The following is a 26,121-nucleotide window of genomic DNA, read 5'->3' as shown; positions in this document are numbered from 1 at the left end:
TATTTATTTTGTAGAAATTTCTCTTATACCATGGTGCCTTCCTACCTAGAAGGGCCCACCCTGCTCAGCTGTGAGTATATGACCTCTGGACCCACTGGGTAAAGCATTTGGGGACCTCCCAGGAGACTTGATAATAGTGAAATGATCCTATTGTGCTATTTATGGATCAATACCTTTGTACATGGAATGGGATGCTTTTAGCTTTTTGTCTTAGTACCAAGGATGCTGCTAATGCCACAACATAATAAGTTTTGGGTGACCTCAAGGGCAGAATTTCCTGTTTTGATAGTGGAAATTAGAACAATGAACTTCACAGGGGAATAAATATTAATAGTTGTTGTGACTTCCATTGAGGAAGAGGGAAATATGCCACTATATTTCCTATTATGGCTTTTTCATAATTTGCTTTTGTAATGTAAATTTTGGGTTTAGGAAATGTGTAAAGCTGGTATTTTGTGTGTTTGATGCTCGTGTTTTATATGTGTTATACTCCTTTACCCCTTACATTGCATAATTTGAATGCAGCCAAGGAACAAAAGTCCTTTACTGGCAGCTTAATTCAGCTGAATACACATCTGGAGAGATTTTTGTTGTTGTTGTTTACCTGTTTAGGGGACAAGTGTGAACAGTAAACCATTTAGATAAGAGGAGTGGGTTCTCCTTGGTGATCATGGTAGAGAGATTGAGCCACAGGTGTGATTTAGGCTCATCTTCTTGTATCAAAGGATGTTCTTTTTTTTTTTTTTTCTGATATCTCGAGGGTCTCCCTGCAGGGTGGAAGGAAGCATTCCATCAGTGTCAGCATGTACAGTAGTTTTCTTTTTTCTTACCCCAACGTCTGATTCATTTCTGTCAGAGGCCAGAAGTCACTATCTTGTGAAATGGTGTGGCACCCAGAAGTAAATGTTAACCATTTTGGATAATCAGTGGATAACAGGACATCCATTCCACTGCCATCCTCATACTTGTTCCCACAGGCCTTGTGATCTAGAACATTCATTGTGGCATCCACCCAACTGTGAGGCTGTACAGTGTCTGTCTCTGAAATCTGTACCTGGTTTACCAGTGGTGCTGTTTGATCTTCACAGTGCCAACACTTACTGAGCACTTATGATGTGTGGGGCGTGTAAGTCATAAAGAAACTAAGCACAATTAGTTGATTGGTGTAAATGCCAAACCCTGAGGCTTAAGTGAGCAGTATGTCTTCTGAGCCTGTGTTCTTAACCTCTTTACGCCTTACGTAACATCTTTTCAAAGAATGAAGTTTTAGTCACATCTTGAAATTTTCATCACCCCAAATGGATGAGTACAAATAAAGAAAACTTTGAACATATGATAGTCTGATGGTGACGTGTGATGTGTTCTGTCCACACAGAAGGACCAAGTGGAACCTGCCTGATGTACCAATTCCTTGGAATAGGAGAAGTGAATGCCCAGGAGGAGGAGGTGTTAGGAGCCCTAGTTCACTCTTCATTAGCAAAAAAAAAAAAAAAAAAGAAAGAAAGAAAACGCACCCAGATCCATGAGGGGGCATATGAAATGTGATCGACCTGATGGAGAGTTGGCACTGTCTCCTCACCATACTGGCTTCTCACCACTCTGAGCTGCCACCTGTCCCTTCTCTTCTGTGTGACCAGGAAGCATATCTTGGAACAGTATTATGTGAAGTACCAAGGGGAGCACACAAGTACAAGATAGTCTCTGCTGCCAGGTTGTCTACAGCCAGGTGGCAAGAAAAACAAGACTAGAGTTTGAGCAAGGAACTCTCCAGAATCCTCCTGAACCCATCACGTTTCCTAAACATGAGCACCCTTGGGCCCTGGAAGTCAAGAAACCAGGGTGGAGAGCACTCCAGGAGGAGCTCCTTACACTGAATTCTTTGTCATTTATCTGAAGGTCAAGGAGTCCTGTTTCTGTTCTGTTTGGGGGGGCTTTTGTTTTTCCAGCTTGGGCAGTCTTAGGTAGGAGGAACAACCCACGAGGAAGTACAGAGAACAGGCCTGCCTCTCACTATATATTACAACAATTGCTCTCAGGTTGGCAGGATCTGAGGAGCGGAGGACAGTCAAGAGAAAGGTTTTTGTTTTTGTTTTTGTTTTTAATTGCTTGCCCTACTGTCCTCCCCAGGGTCTCCAGAACAACAGCTGCATAGGAAACCAGTGAGAATGAGTGACCCCCAGATTTGGATGGCCTCGCTGGCATGTTTCACTCTGTGGCACAGCACAGGAGAGCAAGGCGGAGGGGCCTGGCTTATAGGGGCAAAGTCCCAGCTGCCTTCTTCAAGGTAGATTCTCGGCACCCAAAGTTTCTTTTGATTAATAGCCTTTAAAATAGTGCAGCTAGGGATCCCTGGGTGGTGCAGCGGTTTGGCACCTGCCTTTGGCCCAGGGCACGATCCTGGAGACCCGGGATCGGGTCCCGCGTCGGGCTCCCGGTGCATGGAGCCTGCTTCTCCCTCTGCCTGTGTCTCTGTGTGTGTGTGACTATCATAAATAAATAAAAATTATAAATAAATAAATAAATAAATAAATAAATAAATAAATAAATAAATAAAATAGTGCAGCTAAAAGTATCAGTGCCACCAAAGCAGAAGATCTGAGCTTCTGGCCACACTGGTCTTGTTGAAAGAGTAGTACTCATGAGATAGTATATTTTTAGTATTTATTTATTGAAGTAATATATTTTTAAGATTTTTTTCCTTTTCTTTAAATTTAAACTTTAGGTAGTTAACATACAGCACAATATTGATTTCTGGAGTAGAATTCAGTGATTCAGCGCTTCCATACAACACCCAGTGTTCATCCCAAAATATGCCCTCCTAGATCCCCATCGCCCATCTATCTAGCCACCCCCCCCACCGACCTGCCTCCATCAACCCTCAGTCTGTTTTCTTTTTCCTTTTTTAATATTTTATTTATTTATTCATGAGAAACAGAAGAGAGAGAGAGGCAGAGGGAGAAGCAGGATCCATGCAGGGAGCCCAAAGTGGGACTTGATCCCAGGTCTCCAGGATCAGGCCCTGGACCAAAGGTGGCGCTAAACCCCTGAGCCACCTGGGCTGCCCAACCCTCAGCCTGTTTTCTGACGTTGAGAGTCTCTTATGGTTTGTTTTCCACTCTCCAAAGATTTCTTTCTTTATTTGAGAGAGTGAGAGCACATGAGTTGGGTAAGGGGCAGAAGGAGAGAATCCTCAGGTAGACCCTGAGCTAAGCATGGAGCCCGACATGGGGCTCCATCCCACAGCCCATTAAGTCACGACCTGAGCCAAAACCAAGAGTCCGATGCTCAACCAACTGAGCCACCCAGGGGCCCCATAGTGGTATTTTATTTAACATTTGCTAAGTACTCTCAGCAACTTAAATATGCTCAGAACTGAACCATAATTAGCTCTTCTGCCCTCAAAAAGGTTTAAAAAGGCAAATAAGTTACTTAAGGAGACAAGAGTAACCTAATTTTATTTATTTTCTATATCAGGGTATTTTCCACTGCGAGTAATATGAATTTCAACTCCAGGCTGAAACAAGGACACTTAAACCCAGAAGTACAAATGGAGGGCAGGGTCCAAGTCCTTGCTCCGCTGTGTCGGGTATACTTGGACCCAAGCTCGAGCTTGTAAATAAACCCTCGTGTGTTTGCATCGGAAAACAAACAAACAAAAAAACAAATGGAGGGTAGGGTTTAGGGTGCATGGGAACAATGAAGCAACAGTGTCATCAGGGACCCAGGGGCTTTCCATCCCTCTGCTCTGTAACTCAGTGTCCTAAGTCTGGTGCTTGGTGCTCTTTGAGTTGTAGGGTGGTCACCAATAGCAAGTCTTCCTGGCTCATGTTCAAAAGTGGGGAAAGGCTGGCTCCCTAGGGCTTTGTTAAAATCAAAGAAACATCTTCCCCATAGGCTTTTTTTTTTTAAAGATTTTATTTATTTATTCATGAGACACACACACACACACACACACATACACAGAGATAAGCAGAGGGAGAAGTAGGCTCTATGCAGGGAGCCTGACACGGGACTCGATCCCGGGTCTCCAGGATCACACCCTGGGCTGCAGGCAGCGCTAAACTGCTGCGCCGCCAGGGCTGCCCCCAATAGGCTTATCAAACTTATCATCATATATCCTTGGCTGATTCAAATTCATTGAAACTTGCTTGTCCCGAAAACCAATCACTGTCGAAGGAGGTAGACTTTCTGTGATTGGCTTAGTCTTAAATGAATCCAGATCTTACTCCTAGACCTGGACCAAGCTCCTTGATGGCAATGCGTCCCTGCCTTAGGGAGTGGAAGTCTGGATGGCAAGAAGTGTTTACAGTATCCATGCCATTCTTTGCTAAGCCAGTACCAGACTCCATCAGGTGATACAAGAGTGGGTCGACTGCCAACTGTCCCTCTTCCATTCCCATCCATTTCTGCCGAGGAGGAGCAGTGTTAGCACAGGTTTAGGATCATCTTATCTTGGCTATAATTTTATGAGTTACTTTGCCAGTATCAAGTGGAGGAAAAGAAAAGTCTCAAATAAATTTCACCCCTCTTTCCAGAGATAACTTTTGGTCCTTGTCTAGAAGAAAGATGGGAGAATTGTGGAGAAGAAAATTACTCTTTATCCCATGGGCAAGCTCAGTCTATGTCTACTTCAACTGAATTTCAACTCTATCCATACTAGATGGCCCTTGTTTAAGCTGGCCCAAAGCCATACCAACCATCACAAATGCCAAAATTATTAGTAGTTATTTATGTGACTTTCATTTTCAGGCCAACATTTAGAACAATAAGATATTAAGGGCAGGAAGTAAGTATGACCTTTCCATGTCCTGTTCCCTTAGTTTTCTGGAATTTAAACAGGCTTCATACTCCAGAAATCTGGTCAGAGTTCATAGTTCTGTGCCCATTAAATGGCAAGATACAGGGGCGCCTGGGTGGCTCAGTTGGTTAAGCGGCTGCCTTTAGGTCAGGGTTCTGGGATTGAGCCCCACATCAGGCTCCCTGCTTAGCTGGGAGCCTACTTCTCCCTCTTCCCCTGCCCCTCCCCCTGCTCATGCTCTCTCTGTCTCTCTCTCTGTCTCTCTCTCTCTCTCAAATAAAATCTTTTTAAAAAATAAAATAAATGGCAAGATATAGGTAATCTAGGATTTGATATCAGCCTGTCATATCCCACCAAAGGAATCAATGTCTTATAGTTAGGAGAATCAACAGCCTTATTCTGGGCAAGGTGGTACTACTCTGATTTCTCAGTAAAAATGGCATTTCTCCTTTGGAAAAGGCTTCAGCCATTCATTCAACATTTATGGAGCACTTGCCAGCATATTCCCTAGGCCCTAGGGATGCTGCAGAAGAATGAGAGGAACATGTTTTCTGCCCTTGAAATCTTAAGAAAAAAGGGAGTCAATAAACAAACCAAAAAAAGAAAATTGTGGATTATGATAATTATGAAGGAATTAAGCAGAGTGTGATGCAGAGTAAATAGCTATCAGAAATATATCAGAAGGCTGTTCGTGACTCAGAGATTATCAGAGTCAAGTATTTTTTTGTCTAAGATGTAAACCAACTGAGACACCTGGGTGGCTCAACAGTTGAGCGTCTGCCTTTGGCTCAGGGTGTGATCCCAGTCCCAGGATCGAGTTCTGCATTGGGCTCCCTGTGAGGAGCTTGCTTCTCTCTCTCTGCCTATGTCTCTGCCTTTCTCTCCATGTTTCTCATGAATAAAAGAAAGAAAAAAAAAGATCTAAACCAATTGAAAAATAAGATGAAAAAAGCAACAAATGAAGAATAATAATAGCATCTTCAAAAAAAATTTCTAAAGTAATCTCTACCAGAAAAAAAAAATATATATATACATATATATAAAGTAATCTCAAAAAAAAAAAATAATAAAGTAATCTCTACAGGCAGCCCGGGTAGCTCAGCAGTTTAGTGCCGCCTTCAACCTAGGGCGTGATCCTGGAGACCCGGGATCGAGTCCCACGTCAGGCTCCCTGCATGGATGGAGGCTGCTTCTTCCTCTGCCTGTGTCTCTGCCTCTTTCTCTGTGTCTCTCATGAATAAATAAATAAAATCTTTAAAAAAAAAAAGTGATCTCTACATCCAAGATGGGCTCAAACTCATGACCCTAAGATGAAGAGTCACATCCCCCATTGACTGAGCTGGCCAGGCACCCCCAAAATAGCATCTTTAGGACTGAGAAAGTCCGATAAAAGTTCAAAGTTGAAGCCTGGTGTGAGGATCAAAGCAGAATAAGTAACCATGCCAGATTATGTATTTTCTAAGATGGATGTTACAAGATCTCCCATTCCACTTGCTCTGCTTACAATGTGACATTGAGAAATGAGGTCCAAGTTAACCTCCCTTTGGATTTGGGTAGGCATGTGACTCTGGTGGAAATGATGTCATTTGACTTCGGAGACTGTCATAAAAGACAATATAGCATTTTTTTTTTTAAGAGTCCCCAGTCTAGACTTTGGGATAGTCTACCAGAGGGTTTAGGTCTGTAAAACAAATACACTCTCAAGTCCATGTCAAAAGGGCAGAAGGAAAAAAAATGAAATGCTCTGCATTTAGAATGTTTGATAGATTAAATCTATCTCTAGTAGAGAAAAACTCTTCAGTGGCTGTTGTCCCTAAGGCAGGCAATACATTCTGGTAGTGCCCATGTATTGGGCACTCCTTTAGTCCTGGGGAAACCAGAATGGGTGGTTACCCTCATGGCCCCCCAAGCAGAGAACTCATCCCACTTCCATGAGAAGGAAGTAGGTTTGGAAAGAGGCCAGGGTGTTTAGGGGAAATTCCTCTCCATGGAGAGCATGATTAGAAAAGACTGTTCCCCTAATTATGACTTTTGAATTGGAAACCAAAGCAGCTAACCTTGCAAAAAACAGGAGAAAAACATCCCAGGTAGAGGAAGCACCATATATAAACACCCCGAGGAAGGAAACAAAACTGGTGGGGATCCTTGGGTGGCTCAGTGGTTTAGCGCCTGCCTTTGGCCCAGGGCTCATCCTGGAGTCCCGGGATCAAGTCCCATGTCGGGCTCCCTGCATGGAGCCTGCTTCTCCCTCTGCCTGTGTCTCTGCCTCTCTCTCTCTTTGTGTCTCTCATGAATAAATAAATAAAATCTTAAAAAAAAAAAAAAAAGAAACAAAACTGGTGTGATTGGAATTCCTGAGTTGTGGAGACAGAATATAAAACTGTTGGAGAAGTATCCAGAAGCCAAATCAAGAAGGGTTTGATAGGAGAACCTTAGGAGAACCATAGGAGAGAGTGCAAATTCCTTTCCTTTTAAGGAAAATAGAACAACACCAAATGAGTTTTAAGCAGAGGAGTGATAAGATCTGAATTTCTTTTCTCAAAAGCTTGCCCCAGCTGTAGTGTGGAGAATGGTTTGGTGGGATCAGAGTGGAAGCAGCAAGCCAGGGAGGAGGCAAGACATGATGGCAGCTTCGGTTAGGATAGCAGAACCAACAGGGCTTGCTAATGGATTGGAAATGGATGAGCAGAGAAGACAGAAATCCATAGTATCTCCTGGGTTTTTGGCTTGAGCGAGCAACCAGGTGACTGGTAAACCAGTCATGTGGTTTATGGAGATGAGGAAAGTGAGGAATAACTCTTGTGTACTGTCCTGGATGTGTTCAGTTTGAGATGCATTTCAGACATCCAAGTGGAGACATCAAGAAGGCAGTGAGAGGTGGCAAAGGAGCTCAGAAGTCAGGCTGCCTGGGTTTTTGTTTTTGTTTTTTAAGATTTTATTTAGGGGTCCCTGGGTGGTGCAGCGGTTTAGCGCCTGCCTTTGGCCCAGGGCGTGATCCTGGAGACCCGGGATGGAATACCACGTGGGCTCTGGGTGCATGGAGCCTGCTTCTCCCTCTGCCTATGTCTCTGCCTCTCTCTCTCTCTCTGTGTGACTATCATAAATAAATAAGAATAAAAAAAAAGATTTTATTTATTTACTTGAGAGAGTGAGCAACAAAGAGAGAGAGAGAAAGCACGACCTGGGGGAGGGAAAGGAAGAAGCAGACTCCCTGCTGAACAGGGAGCCTAATGTGGATGATCCCAGGACCCTGAGGCCATGACCTGAGCCAAAGGCAGATGCTTAACCGACTGAGCCAGGCTGTCTGAGTTTGAATCTAGACTCTTCCATCAAGTGTATGACCTTGGAAATTTAACCTCTCTCCATCTCAGTTTGTATCTCTGTCAAATGGACATAATAAATAACCATTGGAGAAGTAGTATTTTGTGACAAGTGATAACATACACAGTAAGCACTCAATAAATCTTGACTATTAATAGAGAGACTGTGGTGCCTGGCTGGCTCAGTTGGTAGAGCATGTGAATCTTGGTCTCCCAGTTGGAAGTTTGAGCCCCACATTGGGTGTAGAGATTACTTAAAAATAAGGCAACCCTTTTGGGACCCTTCTCACTGCTGAGAGCTTTCTCTGTATCTTTGCTTAATAAACTTCTATCCCTTTACTCACACACACACACACACACACACACACACACAAAAGAGAGAGAGAGAGAGATTACTTAAAAATAAAATCTTGGGGCACCTGGCTGGCTCAACTGGTAGAATATGTGACTCTTAATCTCAGGATCATGAGTTCAAGCCCCACATTGGTTGTGGAGCCTACATTAAATTAAATTAAATTAAATTAAATTAAATTAAATTAAATTAAATTAAGGGCACTAGAGTGGCTAAGTGGTTGAGCATCTGCCTTTGGCTCAGGGCATGATCCTGGGGTCCTGGGATCGAGTCCCACATCGGGCTCTCCATGGGGAGTCTGCTTCTCCCTCTGCCTATGTTTCTGCTTCTCTCTGTGTGTCTCTCATGAATAAACAAATCTTTTTTAAAAATTAAATTAAAAAAATAAAAATTAAAATTAAATTAATAGGGCAGCCCCAGTGGCTCAGTGGTTTAGCACTGCCCTCAGCCCGGGGTGTGATCCTGGAGACCCAGGATCCTGTCCCATGTCGGACTCTGTGAATGGAGCCTGCTTCTCCCTCTGCCTGTGTCTCTGCCTCTCTCTCTCTTTCTGTCTCTCATGATTAAATAAATAAAATCTTTTAAAAAATTAAATTAATAAAATCTTTAAATAAAAATATTTTGAGTATATTTTATATGTTATTACATATATATCAAATATACATATATTTGAGTCTGGAGCTGATGGGTGAGGTCAGAAATAGACTCTAAATTTTGGAGGCAGCCTCCAGGCATGGTGTTTGACTAATGTTGTAGATTAGCCTACATTCCCAACCATCTTCTCTGTTGCCTTTCTCTACTGTCAAGACTGAAGAGGAGATGCCAGCTTCCTCGGGCTCCCTTCCAGTTGGAAGTGGGCACAGCTTTGGCCAATGACTGTAAACAGAAATGTAATGAAGGGATAGTGGCAGGTGGTGCTTCCCCCTTCCTTCTTCCCTTGAACATGGATGTCCTGGCTGGAAACCCAGCAGTCCATTCATGACGGTGAGGTTACCAGCAGGCATAAAAGGCCCGGAGAATCACAGAAATGCCACTTCCACCTTATGGAGTTGCCAAATCATCAGCATCCCAGGACTGCTTGATAGGTAAGAAAAATAATGTATATGGAGACCACTAGAGTTGGGTTTATTGACTTATCCTTTGCAGCTGAAACGCTAATGCCGTGAGTTTGGAGGAGCTTCCCTTGGTCATTTTCACTTTGGAGGCAGAGAAAAAAGTGTGGCTCGGAACACGGTGTGCAGCGGGTCTGGAGTTGGAGAGGAGGACGAGGAGGAGGACGAAGAGAGGGAGGGGGAGGAGGCCGGGGGAGCAGGGGTGACAGTGGCGGAGCAGGCAGGCGCGGGGAGGGGGTTCCCCAGCAGGTGCCTCGGAGGCCGGCTGCTCCCGGCGCCGCCGTCACCCCGCCCGCCCCGCCCGCCCCCCGGGGCCCGCAGATAAGCCGAGGCCCGGCCGCCCGCCCGCCCGCCACTGTCGCCCTGCCCCGCCATGCCCGCCGACCTCAGCGGCACCTGGAACCTGCTCAGCAGCGACAACTTCGAGGGCTACATGCTGGCCCTAGGTAGGGCGGACGGGGTCGGCGCTGAGGCAGCGGGGCGGCCTCCCCCTCCCCCTCCCCCCCTCCCTCGCCCACCCTCCGCGCCCTGCCGGTCTCCCGGTCCTGGGTCTCTATCCCGACCATGCAATATCCCCGCACCGCACCCCGGCTCCCCGTCCCCCGTCGCTTCCCCCCTCCTCATCCTCCGTCCCTCCCGTCCCTCCTCTGGACCATCCTTCCTTCTCCCGCGTCGCCAGTCCGCCAGTCCGTCCGCCTCTGCCGTCGGTCTGTACCCGCCCCGTGGGTACTCCCCGTGGCGGAGTCTCCCGTCCGGCCGACCGCAGGCAGCTGAGGCTCGGCCACCTCCAAGGAGGACTCGGGGGGCCCCGGGGGGGGGGGCGCGCCCTGCCGATGGGGGGCGTCCCGGCGCCTCTGCGGTGGGGCCCTGGGTTTCCCTGACCTGGGAGGGGGGAGCGCTGCTAGGGTAGTCGCCGACCCCCTCCCCGGGTCCGGAGCTCCCCACTGCGCTCAGGTGCTCGAGATCCCGCCCCCCTCCCCCGGCGACTCTGGTGGCCGCTGAGATCAGGAACCGCTTTGGAAACCTTTAGTTTTCCGATTTCCCCTGTCCCTTCAAGGGCTTGAGGGGGCACAAGAAACCCAGACCCCAGGACGCAGTGCCTGCCCGGGGACCATCGTGGGTACCTGGAGGGGCTTCTCCCTCCCGCGTCCTGCTCCCCTCCGCCCCGCAGCGCTGAGCCGGGAGCCTGGTCTGCGCAGAGGCAAGGGGACTCGGGAGGCACCAGGGGTGTGTAAGGGGTGGGGGTGGGGGTTCTGGCCCATGTCCTTGCTTCCTAGAGGGCTCCGTGAGTGTCTCCCGCCCTGGAGGGTAGAAGCCTCCCTTCCTTACCGATTCCCAGTTTGTCCTGCTCTTTCCCTGTCATGCTTCAGATGTGGGGCATTGGAGCACCTGTGTGCCAAGTGCTTTTGTGACACCAATCAGTGGCACTTTTGACAGATGGGCTAGGGCAGCTGCGAGTATGGGGACCTGGCAGCCATTCTGGCTTTTTTTTTTTTTTAATTTCATTTATTTATGAGAGAGAGAGAGAAGCAGGCTCCTTGTAGGGTGCCTGACGCTGGGTCTCCCAGAATCGGGCCCTGGGCTGAAGGCGGCTCTAAACCGCTGAGCCACCTGGGCTGCCCCATTCTGGCTTCTGATCTGACACTGGGCCTGTTTCCCCCATCTGTAAATTGAGAGGGAGAGACGAGTCCAATTTTTTTCTTTTTTAAAAAATTGTAAAAGATACATACATAAAATTGACCATTTTAATCATTTTGAAATGTACAGTTCTGTGGCTCCAGTTTTTAAGAGTTCTGTGCTTGTGGTAGGCTTCTCTCCTCCCTTCTCACACTAAGTAGGGAAGTCTGGAGCTTCTCACGCTAAATCTGATTCAGATGGCATAAAACCCTGGAGTGAAGGAAAGAAATACTTTCCTCTTCCTATCTTAGGTTCATTGGCTGGGGGGCTTGTCAATTAGACTAACCAAAGACAGATTCACCACCAGAATTTAGTTGCACCTGCATGGTAAAGACACCTGGTTGGAACTTGAGCCTGTCTGTAGAGCATCTTAGCCAAGAGTAGTAACTTTGTAGAGAAATGACAAGAGGGAGACTTGGAGCTTCTAGGGGGGGCAAATTGTGAGGAAGGTAACTAATTATATGAAGTGGAACTAACAGAAGATGCGGGCTGGTTGGGAAGGTGTATTATGTAGCTCTTCTGGCGCCATCTCCAGGCTCATTTCCCTAACTTCTACCTCTCCTGGAACAGAGCGGAGGGGAGACAATTCGAAAAATTTATGTTCTGCTTTTAGGCAAATGGAGGAAGGCAGAGAGCTTTGCTTCTGTCAGCTTATTCCCCATAGTCGTCGGTTCGATGTGCTCAGTATGCCAGAGTGGCGTCTCTTGGGGTGGCATATTCTGCTCACCCTTCAACCTGATTCCCATTTCCTTCCTGGTTCTAATGCGTAAGTAGGAATTTATGCTTACTTTTCCCAAAGGCAGTGGGTCATGATATTTTACTTACCTTCCCACCTCCAAATTACTGGTGGCATGTGACTCTACCTTCTTCCCTGACATATCCGGCTGCTATCTGGCTAGTTTATGGGGGAGAAAGGGCTAAATATCAGGTGATGGCTTTGAATGTTGCCTGGCTGTATTCTGCATTTGTGGCAATTTCATGGCTTTTAGAGCAAACCTCTGAGATAAAACAGGGAATGGAGGTCACCATTCCAAGTGTGGGAAGACCTCTTTCTTGTGCTAAGTCCATCGGGTATCACAAAGCAGCCTTCTGAGTGTTGCAATGGGTGTTTTTTCCCATGTGTAGAGTATCATCCTTTACCTGTCCCCACACTGTCTTGCTTTTCTGTATGCTCTGCTAGGATCCCTTGATACTTTTTTTTTTTTTCATGATGTTAGTAGGGGCTTGAAAATTATCTGCCACTGTATTAGATCCTAGAGGCTAACAGAGGCTATTTATCATCCAACTTACTTCGCAGAGGATTCAGGCATACAGTATTGAGTCAACATCCTGCCTCACAACCCCTATTCTTACTCTTGGTTCAGGCTCCAGAAAGATATTGAATCCAGATAACACATGAACTCTTACTTGCAATCTGTTTTCCAAAAGAAATGTAAGTGTGAGAGGGATTTCTGGAACAGAGAAGCTGGTTAGTGTTAACAGATCGCCACACCGGAAACCCAGCTCGTTCAGCCGTTGATTGTTGGTAATAGAACCAAAGTTACATAACTTCTGAGTTCCTTTAGTTTCCCCTTTTGTTTTTTTGTTTAAAGATTTTATTTATTAATTCATGAGAGACACAGAGAGAGAGGGAGGCAGAGACACAGGCAGAGAGAGAAGCAGGCTCCATGCAGGGAGCCTGACGTGGGACTGGGACTCGATCCTGGGTCTTCAGGATCACACCCCGGGCAGAAGGCAGGCGCTAAACCGCCGAGCCACCCAGGGATCCCTCCCCTTTTGTTAAATGAGGTAGTTAGACCAGATCTGATATTCTAAGTATCTGAATTACAAACCAAGATATCTCATGCATTTTATACGATAGCTGAAATTAGACTTAAAACCTATTGCCAAAAAAACAAAAAACAAAAAACCTATTGCCAGGTCCTCACAAGCTTGGAAGAAAGTGATCTGGCACAAATCATAAAGAAGACAGACTCTAGGGTCATCTTGTATTCCCCTGGGCAGATTAGGGGCTCAGGACGAGATGAGTGTAGGGTTTTGTTACTCAGAACTAGCAGGAGCTTCTTAGCCAGTGGACTCTGAGCCCCCCTCCAGATCCCAGGTTCTCAGGTGATTCAGATGCAAATTAAAATTTAAGAAGTGCTTCTCTTTGATGCATCAAATCATCCTTGGGACAACTGCAGAATGTTGACTACAGTTGACTCTGAACACCCAGTTTGAACTATGTGGGTCTACTTATATGAGGATTTTTTTTTTATAAATACAGTGTAGAGTTGTTCATGTATTTTCTCTTCCTTATGTTTTCTTTTGTTAAAGATTTTGTTTATTTATTCACGAGAGACATAGAGAGAGTGAGCGACAGAGACAGAGGCATAGGGAGAAGCAGGCTCCCTGCAGGAGCCTGAGGTGGGACTCCAGGATCACACGCTGAGCCAAAGGCAGCCGCTTAACTGCTGAGCCACCCAGGCGTCCCTAAAACATATTTTTTCAACACAGAGTTTATACTTTGGGTGAGTTCAGAGAGCTCCTATAATAAATACCAGAGAATCCTTATCTTTTTTCATTAGTTAGGAGGAATATACAACCAGGAAATCTGTCCCTTTTGCTGAAAAACTGAGCTTAAGCCGTCTATCCTGGATGAATATTTAACAAAGTGCTTAGTAAATTATACAATGTCTTATGTTTAGATTCTTTAAAAAAAAAAAAAAAGAACTTATTTATTTATTCATGAGAGACACAGAGAGAGAGGCAGAGACACAGGCAGAGGGAGAAGCAGACTCCATGCAGGGAGCCCAACATGGGACTCGACCCCGGTCTCCAGGATCACACCCTCGGCAGAAGGTGGCACTAAACCGCTGAGCCACCGGCGCTGCCCTATGTTTAGATTCTTCAATAAATAAGCACGTAAGAGGAATTTATGACATAGAACTAGAATAATTAAGGTACTTCTAGGTTCAAGGGGATTGTTTTCAGGGCACCTGGGTGGCTCAGTCAGTTAAGCATCTGCCTTGGGATTAAGCCTTTGCTTTGGGATTGAGTCCTGCATGGGGCTCTCCCCCCATTTGTGTGCACTCTCTCTGTCTCTCAGATAAATAACATATATTTTTTTAAAGGATTGTTTTCAATTTTCCTTTGGAGCAGATTCTCTTCCTTTTAAAAAATATATTTTTAAAAAGATTTTTTTTTAAAGATTTTATTTATTCATGAGAAACACAGAGATGTGTGAGAGAGAGGCAGAGACACTGACAGAGGGAGAAGCAGGCTCCATGCAGGGAGCCCGATGTGGGACTTGATCCGGGGACTCCAGGATCACGCCCTGGGCTGAAGGCAGGGGCTAAACCGCTGAGCCACCCAGGGATCCCTTTAAAAGATTTTATTTATTGGGATCCCTGGGTGGCGCAGCGGTTTGGCGCCTGCCTTCGGCCCAGGGCGCGATTCTGGAGACCCGGGACCGAATCCCACATCGGGCTCCCGGTGCATGGAGCCTGCTTCTCCCTCTGCCTGTGTCTCTGCCTCTCTCTCTCTCTCTCTGTAACTATCATAAATAAATAAAAATTAAAAAAAAAAAGATTTTATTTATTTATTCATGAGAGACACAGAAAGAGAGAGAGAGAGAGAGGCAGAGACACAGGCAGAGGGAGAGGCAGGCTCCATGCAGGGAGCCCGACGTGGGACTCGATCCTGGAACCCCGAGGACTATGCCTTGAGCCAAGGGCAGATGCTCAACTGCTGAGCCACCCAGGCATCCTTATATATATTATTTAAATTCAACTTACCAACATATGGTATAACACCCAGTGCTCATCCCATCAAGTGCCTTCCTTAGTGCCTGTCATCCAGTTACCCCCCCCCCACCTCCCCTTCTGCAACCCTTTGTTTCCCAGAGTTGGCAATCTCTCATGATTTGTCTTCCTCTCTAATTTTTTCCCACTCAGTTTCCCTCCTTACCCTTATGGTACCTTTCACTATTTCTCATATTCCACAAGTGAGTGAAACCATATGATGATTATCTTTCTCCGACTGACTTATTTCATTCAGCATAATACCCTCCAGCTCCATCTACATCAATGTAAATGGTATTTGTCCTTTCTGATGGCTGAGATATATATATCTTCTTTATCCATTCATCTGTCAAAGATCATTGTGACTCCTTCCACAGTTTGGCTATTGTGGGTATTGCTGCTATGAACATTGGGGTGCAGGTGTCCCATCGTTTCACTGCATCTGTATCTCTGGGGTGAATACCCAGTAGTGCAGATGATGGATTGTAGGGTAGCTCTATTTTTAACTTCTTGAGGAACGTCCACACTGTTTTCCAGAGTGGCTGCACTAGTTTGCATTCCCACCAACAGTACAGGAGAGTTCTCCCTTCTCCACATCCTCTCCAAAATTTATTGTTTCCTGTCTTGTTAATTTTCGCTATTCTCACTGGTGTGAGGTATCTCATTGTGGTTTTGATTTTTATTTCCCTGATGGGAAGTGATGTGGAGCATTTTTTCATCTGTCTGTTGGCCATGTGTAGGTCTTCTTTGGAGAAATATCTGTTCATGTCTTTTGCCCATTCTAGTCAGACTGGATTGTTTGTTTCTTGGGTGTTGAGTTTGATAAGTTCTTTATAGATCTTGGATACTAGCCCTTTACCTGATATGTCATTTGCAAATATCTTCTCCCACTCTGTAGGTTGTCTCAGATTCTCTTCTTAAAGGGAGACTGATTATTCTGTTTTCACCTTCCTTCTTGGTTATAAATTCCTTAAGTACAGGGACTGTGCATTTATAAGTTTGATCTTTCTACCTTTACTCCCACCCCCAGTAAAAAGTATTTAACTATTTCATTTCCCTGCGAGAGGGAAGGTAGTGCCACAGCCATTAAGAAAGTATGTCTTTCCTTAAAGCTACTGTTCAACAAGCTCCAGGGGTCTCTTCAAGTTCAATCCAATAACAAATATCACTTAGGCACTTTCTGTGTATTAGGGGTGGCAAGAAGGTGTATAAAGAAGCAAAGTGCTTGCCGTCTGAGATTTCCTATTCCAGGGAGAGGCAGGGCAACTTCCCTGCCCTACGGCTTTGCATACACTAGGTGTGTGTTTAATAAATGCAACACAGCAAGGAAAAAGCAAATGATAAGAGACATCCTACAAGTGTAAGATATGACTCACATAAATATGGGGGAGAAAATGGTATTCTTTGGATAAAGGTACAAAATGGAAACCTTCCATTCTAGGTATTAAATCATCATCAACTTAAACTACCAGCACTTAACTTTCAGAGTGAGGACAGGAGGACAACCTACCTAGGTTTCATGAATAGAAAAAGCAGGGCTCCTAAGTTAAAAGGGCAATTATGGGATTTGTAGGGGCAAATTATCTAAATCAGGAAGGCGTGTGCAGATTCTTTGCCTTTGGTTTAGGTATTGTTTTTCAAGATTTTATTTATTTATTCATGAGAAACAGAGAGATACAGGCGGAGGGAGAAACAGGCTCCATGCAGGGAGCCCAATGCAGAATTCTGTCCCAGGACCCTGGGATCACAACCTGAGCTGAAGGCAGACCCTCAACCACTTAGCCACCCAGCCACTGGGAGGTGTTCTTTTTCTTTTTAATTTTTTTTTTTATGATAGTCACAGAGAGAGAGAGAGAGAGAGAGAGAGAGAGGCAGAGACATAGGCAGAGGGAGAAGCAGGCTCCATGCACCGGGAGCCTGACGTGGGATTCGATCCCAGGTCTCCAGGATCCTGCCCTGGGCCAAAGGCAGGCGCTAAACCGCTGTGCCACCCAGGGAATCCCTCTTTTTCTAATTAAAGTATTGGCTTAAACAATAAGGGAGCCATGCAGTTTTAGAATTATTCAGGATTAGGGTTAACTTGGCATATTTTTCTTTTATAAAATAAGGAGAGTTTTTCAGACCAGAATCTGGGAGATCAGTTTAATTGAAAACTATCTCCTGAAAGCCCAGCAACTCTGTCGAAGCCTCAGATCTGATTTAAGTACTAAGTCTTTATGTTATACTTTTAATACTAGAATGGCTACTTACATAATGCTATAAATATTAAGTTTTTTTTTTAAAGATTTTTATTTATTCTTGAGAGATACAGAGAGAGAGAGAGAGAGAGAGGCAGAGACACAGACAGAGGGAGAAGCAGGCTCCATGCAGGGAGCCCGACATGGGACTCAATCCCGGGTCTCCAGGATCATGCCCTGGACCGAAGGCAGGCGCTAAACCGCTGAGCCACCCAGGGATCCCTAAATATTAAGTTTTATCTTGAGAATTAAGCCAACAACCCTGGATGTTACTGATCTACTTGAATATACAGTGTATCGTCAATGTTTTTTTTTATTTTTTTTAAGATTTTTTATTTATTTATTCATAGAGATGCAGAGAGAGAGAGAGAGAGAGAGAGGCAGAGACACAGGCAGAGGGAGAAGCAGACTCGACGCAGAGAGCCCGACGCGGGACTCGATCCAGGGTCTCCAGGATCATGCCCTGGGCTGCAGGCGGCACTAAACTGCTGCGCCACTGGGGCTGCCCTCGTCAATGTTTTTTTTCCACATACATATAAGGAAAGTACATTCCATAAGAAAATCATAGAGAGAAGTGCCTGCATGGTTTAAGGTCTGCTCAGGTCATGATCCTGGGGTCCTGGGATTGAGTTCTGCATTGGGCTCCCTGCAGGAAGCCTGCTTCTCCCGCTACCTATGTCTCTGTCTCTCTGTGTCTCTCAAGAGTGGATTGGTAAAATCTTAAAAAATAAAAAAGAGAAGGAAAAAAGAAAAAATCACAGAGAACGCTAGTTAGATCTTTATACTGAATGGGGTAGAAAGATAAAGTGGGTGATGGCCTCTTTTTTTTTTTTTAAAGTAAAAGTGAGGTAAATTCCTGTGAGCAGCGATGAGTCAGGTAAGTAATCAGAGAACACTCAGCAACACATCCTGTGATGTGCCCCGGCCAGCGTCTCTCTTGAGGGGGGACAATGACTCCTATTGGAACTGATCTCGCAGCTCCCCAGCGTGGTTCTAACATTGCTCTTTCCTAGCTTCTGCCAAATTTCAGCAGGAGTTTGGACAAAGAAGAAAGTCACCTGTGTTTTAAAGTCTGGGGGAGCTAGCCTGGGGTTTGGGAGCTCCTGCTGGGCCCCACAGTAGCCAAGGGAGACCCAGGCAGGAAAGAACCAGTTGTTGATGTGTGAAGCTCCAGGCAGGAAAGAACCAGTTGATGCCTGCAGGTGCCCACTGCTTTGTCTCTGTCATCCTCCTCAATCCCACTGTGGCCCCAGAAGGTGGTAGTGTGATCAGCTTGCCCAAGATCACCACATAAACTGGGATTTAAGACCACTTTCTTGGGCAGCCCTGGTGGTTCAGCGGTTTAGCACCGCCTTCAGCCCAGGGCGTGATCCTGGAGACCCGGGATCGAGTCCCACGTCAGGCTCCCTGCGTGGAGCCTGCTTCTCCCTCTGCCTGTGTCTCTGCCTCTCTCTCTCTCTCTCAGAAATAAATAAAATATTAAAAAATAAATAAAACCACTTTCTCATGGCTCCCAAACCCACATTGCCTCAAGATTAGAAGTGGGTTAGATTAGAAGTGGGTTACAGTTAGATCCTCTCTTCCTTCTGCATGGATGTCTTCTTTCCTACTTAAACCTAATAGTGGGGCGCCTGGGTGGCTCAGTGGTTGACCATCTGCCTTCAGCTCAGGTTGTGATCCCGGGGTTCTGGGATCGAGTCCCACATCGGGCTCCCTGCATAGAGCCTGCTTCTCTCTCTGCCTGTGTCTCTGCTTCTCTTCCTGTCTCTCATGAATAAATAAATAAAATCTTAAAAAAAAAACAAAAAAAAATGAAACCTAATAGTATGGAAAAGCATGGCTTGCCGGGATAAAAGCCTTATGAGCACAAAAGCCATTTGGACCACCGAGGTCACAGCAAACCGGAACTGGAAGAAATTAACCAGACTTTAAGCTGATTTAAATTTTGATCTTCAGGGGCATCTGGGTGGTTTAGTCGGTTAAGTGCCTGACCTTGGCTCAGGTCATGATCTCAGGGTACTGGGATAGAGCCCCTTGTGGGGCTCTGAGCTCATTGGGGAGCTACTACTCCCTCTCCCTCTGGCCTTCCTCTCACACATGCTATCTCAAATATATAAATAAAATATTTTTTAAAAAATAAATTTTGACCTTTAAAAAGGCCAGCCTGAAAACTGCAAACCTAGGTAACAATGTTACAACATGGTAGTACAGATTACAAATTACTGGCAACGAATCACTTCACACATTTTTTTAAAAAGTTTTTATTTATTTATTCGTGAGAGACAGAGAGAGAAAGAGAGAGAGAGAGAGAGAGAGAGAGAGAGAGAGGCAGAGACACAGGCAGAGGGAGAAGCAGGCTCCATGCAGGGAGCCCAACGTGGGACTCAATCCCGGGTCTCCAAGATAAGGCCCTGGGCTGAAGGTGGCGCTAAACCACTGAGCCCCTGGGCTGCCCTTATTATTATTATTATTTTTAAGATTTTAAAAATTCATTTATTCATGAGAGACAGAGAGGCAGAAACACAGGCGGAGGGAGAAGCACGCTCCATGCAGGGAGCCCGACGACATGGGACTCAAACCCGGGTCTCCAGGATCACGCTCTGGGCTGAAGGTGGCGCTAAACTGCTGAGCCACCCAGGCTGCCCAGCAATAACTATTTTAAATTTGACTTGGTCTATTTAATAATGGGATAAATATTTTAAGGATTTAGCCTCAATGCTTAAACATGGCTAAAAACCAGTAAAGAAAGAAAAAAAAAAACAGTAAAGACTGGATCACTTGTAGCTCAAGCTAAAACTTTGCATTCTAGGTGTGAAAAATAAAAATAGAGTTTTCTCAAAATAAGGACATTTATATTATTTTTGAGCTTAGAAATGGGTGGGGCTAATGAGATGCTGAAGGAGCCCTGCTCAATGCTTGGCCGAGTTTTCTGAACTGGAAATGGCAGTGTGAAGTCCTGAGTGGCAGTTCATGTCGGATGAAAAGGAAATCTGTTAGGCAAACAAATTAAAACAGGGATCAGCACTTGGCTGGTTCAGTCAGTGGTGCATGTGACTCCTTCCTGATCCCGGGGTTGTAAGTTTGAACTCCATGTTGGATGTAGAGATTACTTAAAAAAAAATTAAATAAAACCTTAAAAAAATAAAATAAAAATAAGAAAATAAAACAGGAGTCAACCTTGGAACCAAACTACCTTCAATGAGTCATGTAAGCTTCTGAAGAAGTGAAGATTCCTGGAACTTTATTTTACATAATAGGATAATCCCTAAATGGGAGAATCGTGTGTGCCCTGTAGCTCATAGAAATGTCCAGGTGGGGAACCCTGGGTGGCGCAGTGGTTTGGCGCCTGCCTTTGGCCCAGGGCACGATCCTGGAGACCCGGGATCGAATCCCACGTCGGGCTCCTGGTGCATGGAGCCTGCTTCTCCCTCTGCCTGTGTCTCTGCCTCTCTCTCTCTCTCTCTCTCTGTGACTATCATAAATAAATAAAAATTAAAAAAAAGAAAAAAGAAATGTCCAGGTGGGGCAGCCCCGGTGGCGCAGCGGTTTGGCACTGCCTGCAGCCCAGGGCGTGGTCCTGGAGACCCTGGGTCGAGTCCCATGTCGGGCTCTCAGTGTGGAGCCTGCTTCTCCATGTGCCTGTGTCTCTGCCTCTCTCTCTCTCTCTCTCTCTGTGTCTCTATGAATAAATAAATAAAATCTTAAAAAAAATGTCCAAGTGGTGAGTCAGCGTACAGTGGTGGCTGCCTGCCAATTAGACCATGTCATCTGCTCCTAACAGTCCGGTGGCACCCATCTGACTTCATTTTCTTGGAGTTAGAGCTCAGTGGTCCTCATGGTAGCCCCACATTTCATCTCAAGATCCTTTCCCCTCATCTCCCTCCTTCTGCTCCAGTCATGCCAAACTCCTGGTGGTTCCTGAGACCACCTGGCACACCCGTCCTTGATGTCCCTGGGCTCCCTGTGACATTTGCCTCTCCCCAGAAATCTGCATGGTTTGCTTCTTCACCTCATTTAACTCCTGACTAAAGTGTCACCTGGCTACGCTACTTAAGATAGCAACAGTTGCCTGACTGTCTCCATCAGTAGAGCATGTGACTCTTGATCATGGGGTTTTGAGTTTGAGCCCCAAGTTGGGTGTAGAGATTATGTAATTAAAAATAAAATAAAACAGCAACAGTTGCCTTTAGCTACATAATGTGCTCAAAGCTACTAAAAGGGAAATGGGGTTTAAATCCACTGTCTATATTAAAACCCGAATCTTAAAAAATAAACAAACAAACAAACCTGGATCTTCTCAGCATTCCATGTTTCCTTGTGTAACTGTTTCAAAGTTTATTAAAGATTTTTTTAAAAGGTTTTGTCTAGGGATCCCTGGGTGGCACAGCGGTTTAGCGCCTGCCTTTGGCGCTCCGGTGCATGGAGCCTGCTTCTCCCTCTGCCTAAAAAAAAAGATTTTGTCTAAAAAAATAAATAAAAGATTTTATTCTATTTATTCATGAGAGACACAGAAAGAGAGGCAGAGACACAGGCAGAGGGAGAAGCAGGCCCCAAGCAGGGGTCCCGACGTGGGACTTGGTCCCGGGTCTCCAGGATCTCACCCTGGGCCACCTGGGCTGCCCTATTAAAGATTTTTAAATGGGGGTACCTGGGGGGTTCAGTCCATTGGACATCTGCCTTCGGCTCAGGTCATGATTCCAGGGTCCTGGGATTAAGCCCCCACCCCTCCATGCCAGGGCTCCCTGCTTAGTGGGGAGTCTGCTTCTCCCTCTCTCTGCCCTTCCCCTAGCTCATGCTCTCACACTCTCTCTCTCTTTCTCTCAAATAATTAAAATCTTTAAAAAAAAGATTTGTATAGAAGTATATGCATCTTTACAGTGGCTTTTGACTTTTGTTGTTGTTTAGAAACTGTCCAAATGCAGTCTTAAAATTTTTTTTAAATTTTATTTAAATTCAGTTAATTAACAGTGTATTAGAAGTTCAGTGATCATTAGAGTTCAGTGATTCATCAATTGTATATAACAAATGCTGTCTTGGGACGCCTGGGTGGCTCAGTGGTTGGGCATCTGCCTTGGCTCAGGGCATGATCCCAGTTTAGGGATCAAGTCCCGCATCGGGCTCCCTGCATGGAGCCTGCTTCTCCCTCTGCCTGTGTCTCTGCCTCTCTCTGTGTCTCTCATGAATAAATAAATAAAATCTTTAAAAACAACAACGAACAAATGCTGTCTTAATTCAAAGTGTAAATACATAAAGCAGACAAAGGCAGAGTTGCTGCATTTGAGTTTGTTTGTGTTGGGGCCTGAGTCCTGTCCCCATGGCTTCTTTGTCCTCTTGTCTGCCTCTGGGGGGACTCCCAGAACTGCTTCCTTCTGGTCCAGCTTCAAATCCATTACCTAAGCCACAGCCAGCCAATGACTCTTCCCTGAAAGCTGTTCCAGCTTTTTGATCAAGCCTTTGAATGGAGCTTTGCCAGGATAACTCCCCACAGATCCAATTTCGGCAACAAGTGGCATTGAAATGCTAAAAGAAACACTAGCGATGAAATACAATGATTTTTGAGGACAGCTGCCAAATTCTTAGCTTTTGCATCTTGAGTGAATATTGAGACTTCTTTTCTTTTTTAAAAATTGTTTTTAAGGTATTGACTTTGCTACTCGTAAGATAGCCAAGTTGCTGAAGCCACAGAAAGTGATTGAGCAGAACGAAGATTCTTTTACCATCCACACCTACAGCAGCTTGAGGAACTACCTTGTTACATTTAAAGTTGGAGAAGAATTTGATGAGGATAATAAAGGCCTGGATAACAGAAAATGCAAGGTAAAAAAAATTCAAATGATAGCATAGGCTCTTGATTTTGCAAGATTAACTGGGCCTTCTTGGTACCAGTTGAGGAGCCTGCCAGAGCAAACCAGCATCTTCTCCCCTCTCTCATCCAGAGCTTGGTCACTTGGGACAATGACAGACTCACCTGTATCCAGAAGGGGGAGAAGAAGAACAGAGGCTGGACCCACTGGATGGAAGGAGACAAACTCCACTTGGTACTTACTACATTTTGTTCTTGCATCTAATGGGACTATGCGGCATGAAAGTTCCCACCATTCCAACCCACTGTTTTTGATTTGGCATGTGGGTTACCTCCCAGGCTCTGCCAGAGTGTTCTGCTTTTATCTTTTTCTTTAAAAAAATATTTTATTTATTTATTCATGGGAGACACAGAGAGAGAGAGAGAGAGAGAGAGAGGCAGAGACACAGGCAGAGGGAGAAGCAGGCTCCATGCAGGGAGCCCGATGCAGGACTCAGTCCCGGGTCTCCAGGATCACGCCGTGGGGGGAAGATGGCACTAAACCACTGAGCCACCTGGGCTGCCCATAAAATAACTTTCTTGTTGAATTCATCATATATTAATTGAAAAATATATATACTATATTAAAATATTTATATATACATATATATGCATAATAAAGTAGCAAACTGGCTGCATAATATTCTATCAGGTTGGTGAACTATCATTTTTGGAAAACATTTCCATAATTTCAGTGTCCAGGAATATTGTTTAAGGGTGTTTTCTGCTATTGCTTATATTCATGTAAATAGAGCTTTTTGCATCAATGGACTGATTTCCTTAGGAAGAATCCACAGGGAGTATCATTGTTAGAGGCACACATATTATTGCTGCTCAACTTAGTTGCCATACCCATTTCCAAAAGATTGTCTCATTGCTGATGCTACCAGCACTTCATGAGCATACAGGTTACAGCTCAAGCTGATCAATAATTTCTAAATATAACTTAGAAGGTATAGAGGCACCTGGGGGGCTCAGATGGTTGAGTGTTCAACTCAATTTTGGCTCAGGTCTTGATCTCAGGATTGAGTTTAAGCCTCACATTGGGTTCCATGGTGGGTGTGGAGCCTACTTAAGAAAAATAAAGAAAAGAGAAGGTATAAAATTGTATATCAAAGCTTAATTATGGCTTTTTAAAAGAGAATTGCTTCCTGCCATATATATCATAACAGCTTACATCCTTTGAGCGATGCTTTTGTGCTCAATTACTGTGCTAAATCTTTGTGCATTATCTCACTTGGTCTCCAAGACAGTCCTGTGAAAGGGACACTATTTTTCCCCATTTACAAATTTAGAGATTGAGATTTAGAAATTTCCCGAGGCTGCCAAGTAGAGATTCAAATCCAGGTCTGACAAAAATGTGTACTTTCAACTCTGTGCCTTTTTGCCTCAATGTACGTGAAATCTAAGCCAAAAGACCCGTGGAAACAAAATTAGAGCATTTATCTTAAAACTGGATGTGGGTGGTCTTTGAGGGTCTGGGTAGTCTTTGATTACAAGGGCATTGGAGATATTTTGATTCTTGGGGTGCCTGACTGGCTCAGACATAGAGCATGCCACTCATGGTCTCAGGGTTGTGAGTTCACACCCCACGTTAGGTGTGGAGCATACTTAAAAAATTTTTAAAAATTTTAGATCAATCTTACACTCTTCTGAAAATAGAAACAAAATTAAGAAACTTGCCATCACAAAAATGTAATACAGAATTTCAAAGAAAACACAAATACATTTGAGGATACAGATTAGTTGCTCTAAGAAGTATGTTCAAATTGCATGCATCCTCCCATGGCATATCCGTGAACTCTGCCCAAGCAGAGGGGAGAAGGATACTCACAGGACAATCCCTCCATGCTGTGATATAATAGAGAATAAGTATTTGGTCTTTGTACCTGGCTCCTAAAACCCTTGGTGTCTCCAGAGTAATTAACGAGTGTCTCCTGTAGACTAATGAGATGATTGGTGGCTACAATCCCTCAGATGGGCAAAGATTTAATCAGTCATGCCTACATAGCAAAACCTCCGGAAACATCCCTAACTGAGAGAATTCGAAGAGCTTCCTAGTTGGTGAAAACATTGACTTGCTGGGAGAATAGCATTCCTGGAGGGAGCATGGAACCCCCATACTGTGTCCTGCATCTCCCTATTTGGCTGTATCCTTTATAGTAAATCTGTAAATAGTGTTTCTGTGAGGTGTTCTAGCAAATTACTGAAACTGAGGAGGGGGTCATGGGAATCCCATTAATAGCTGGTCGATCAGAAGTTCGGGTGGCCTAGGACTGGTGATTGATGTCTGAAGTAGGGGCAGTTTTTTTTTTTTATATTTTATTTATTTATTCATGAGAGTCACAGAAAGAGAGAGAGAGAGAGAGAGAGAGAGAGGCAGAGACGCAGGCAAAGGGAGACACAGGCTCCACGCAGGGAGCCTGGTATGGGACTCGATCCCGGGTCTCCAGGATCACGCCCTGGGCTGAAGGCAGGTGCCAAACTGCTGAGCCACCCAGGCTGCCCAGTAGGGGCAGTTTTTGAGACTGAGCCCTTAACTGAGCCTGCACTAACTCTAGGTTGTTAGTGTCAGAATCGAATTGAATTGTTGGAGGCCCTGTTGGAAAAGATACCAAGTTTTTGGTGTCAGAAGTGTTGTGAATAATAATAATTATTATTATTATTTCCATGTGCCCACTCATCTTCTTTCTCCTTCCATTCCTCCATATACCTAGGAAATGTTCTGTGAAGGCCAAGTGTGTAAACAGACGTTCCAGAGAGCCTGAACTGCGTCCAGCAACAGAACCCACGTGTGACTGCAGTTGAATGTTGAATTCTATTCTAAAATGAAGAGATGCTAATCTGTCCTGGTTTGGTGATGGGAACTTGTGGTCAGAGACCTGTCCTACAGCCTATACCAGAAGCCATTTACTCAGATTATGGGAAGACGTTCAGTTCAATAAACCTGTCCAATGACTCTGACTTTTTCTCCTAAATTTAGCATACCCCATTATTTTAA

The 26,121-nt window shown here is 44.9% G+C and overlaps 2 protein-coding genes across 12 annotated transcripts in view; one reads left to right on the top strand and one right to left on the bottom strand.

Moving 5' to 3' along the window:
* Positions 1-26,121, bottom strand: part of LOC144310386 (uncharacterized) — an 84,998-nt gene that overhangs the window by 24,502 nt on the left and 34,375 nt on the right. The window lies entirely within an intron of this gene.
* Positions 9,353-26,084, top strand: RBP7 (retinol binding protein 7). Of its 3 annotated transcripts, XM_077891265.1 has the most exons (5): positions 9,909-10,028; positions 11,873-12,025; positions 22,917-23,095; positions 23,215-23,316; positions 25,838-26,084. In XM_077891265.1, exons 1-5 carry the CDS (start codon positions 9,956-9,958, stop codon positions 25,886-25,888), a joined length of 558 nt encoding a protein of 185 aa, XP_077747391.1. In that variant the 5' UTR covers positions 9,909-9,955; the 3' UTR covers positions 25,889-26,084. The 3 variants fall into 3 exon arrangements, with proteins under 3 accessions (XP_077747393.1, XP_077747392.1, XP_077747391.1); XM_077891267.1 differs by lacking the exons at positions 9,909-10,028; positions 11,873-12,025 and adding an exon at positions 9,353-9,555; XM_077891266.1 differs by lacking the exon at positions 11,873-12,025 and having other exon boundaries at positions 9,895-10,028.

This window comes from Canis aureus, chromosome 3, assembly GCF_053574225.1.
Source record: "Canis aureus isolate CA01 chromosome 3, VMU_Caureus_v.1.0, whole genome shotgun sequence".
Classification (NCBI taxonomy): Eukaryota; Metazoa; Chordata; class Mammalia; order Carnivora; family Canidae; genus Canis; species Canis aureus.
Note: the sequence above shows the minus strand (reverse complement) of the source record. Positions and strands in the feature narration are given on the sequence as shown.

Coding starts and splice junctions, on each gene's coding strand:
- RBP7 (XM_077891265.1), top strand. CDS start 9,956: ATGCCCGCCGACCTCAGCGGCACCTGGAACCTGCTCAGCAGCGACAAC. Junction 23,096..23,214: donor TGGATAACAGAAAATGCAAG/GTAAAAAAAATT, acceptor TCTCTCATCCAG/AGCTTGGTCACTTGGGACAA. Junction 23,317..25,837: donor AAGGAGACAAACTCCACTTG/GTACTTACTACA, acceptor CCATATACCTAG/GAAATGTTCTGTGAAGGCCA.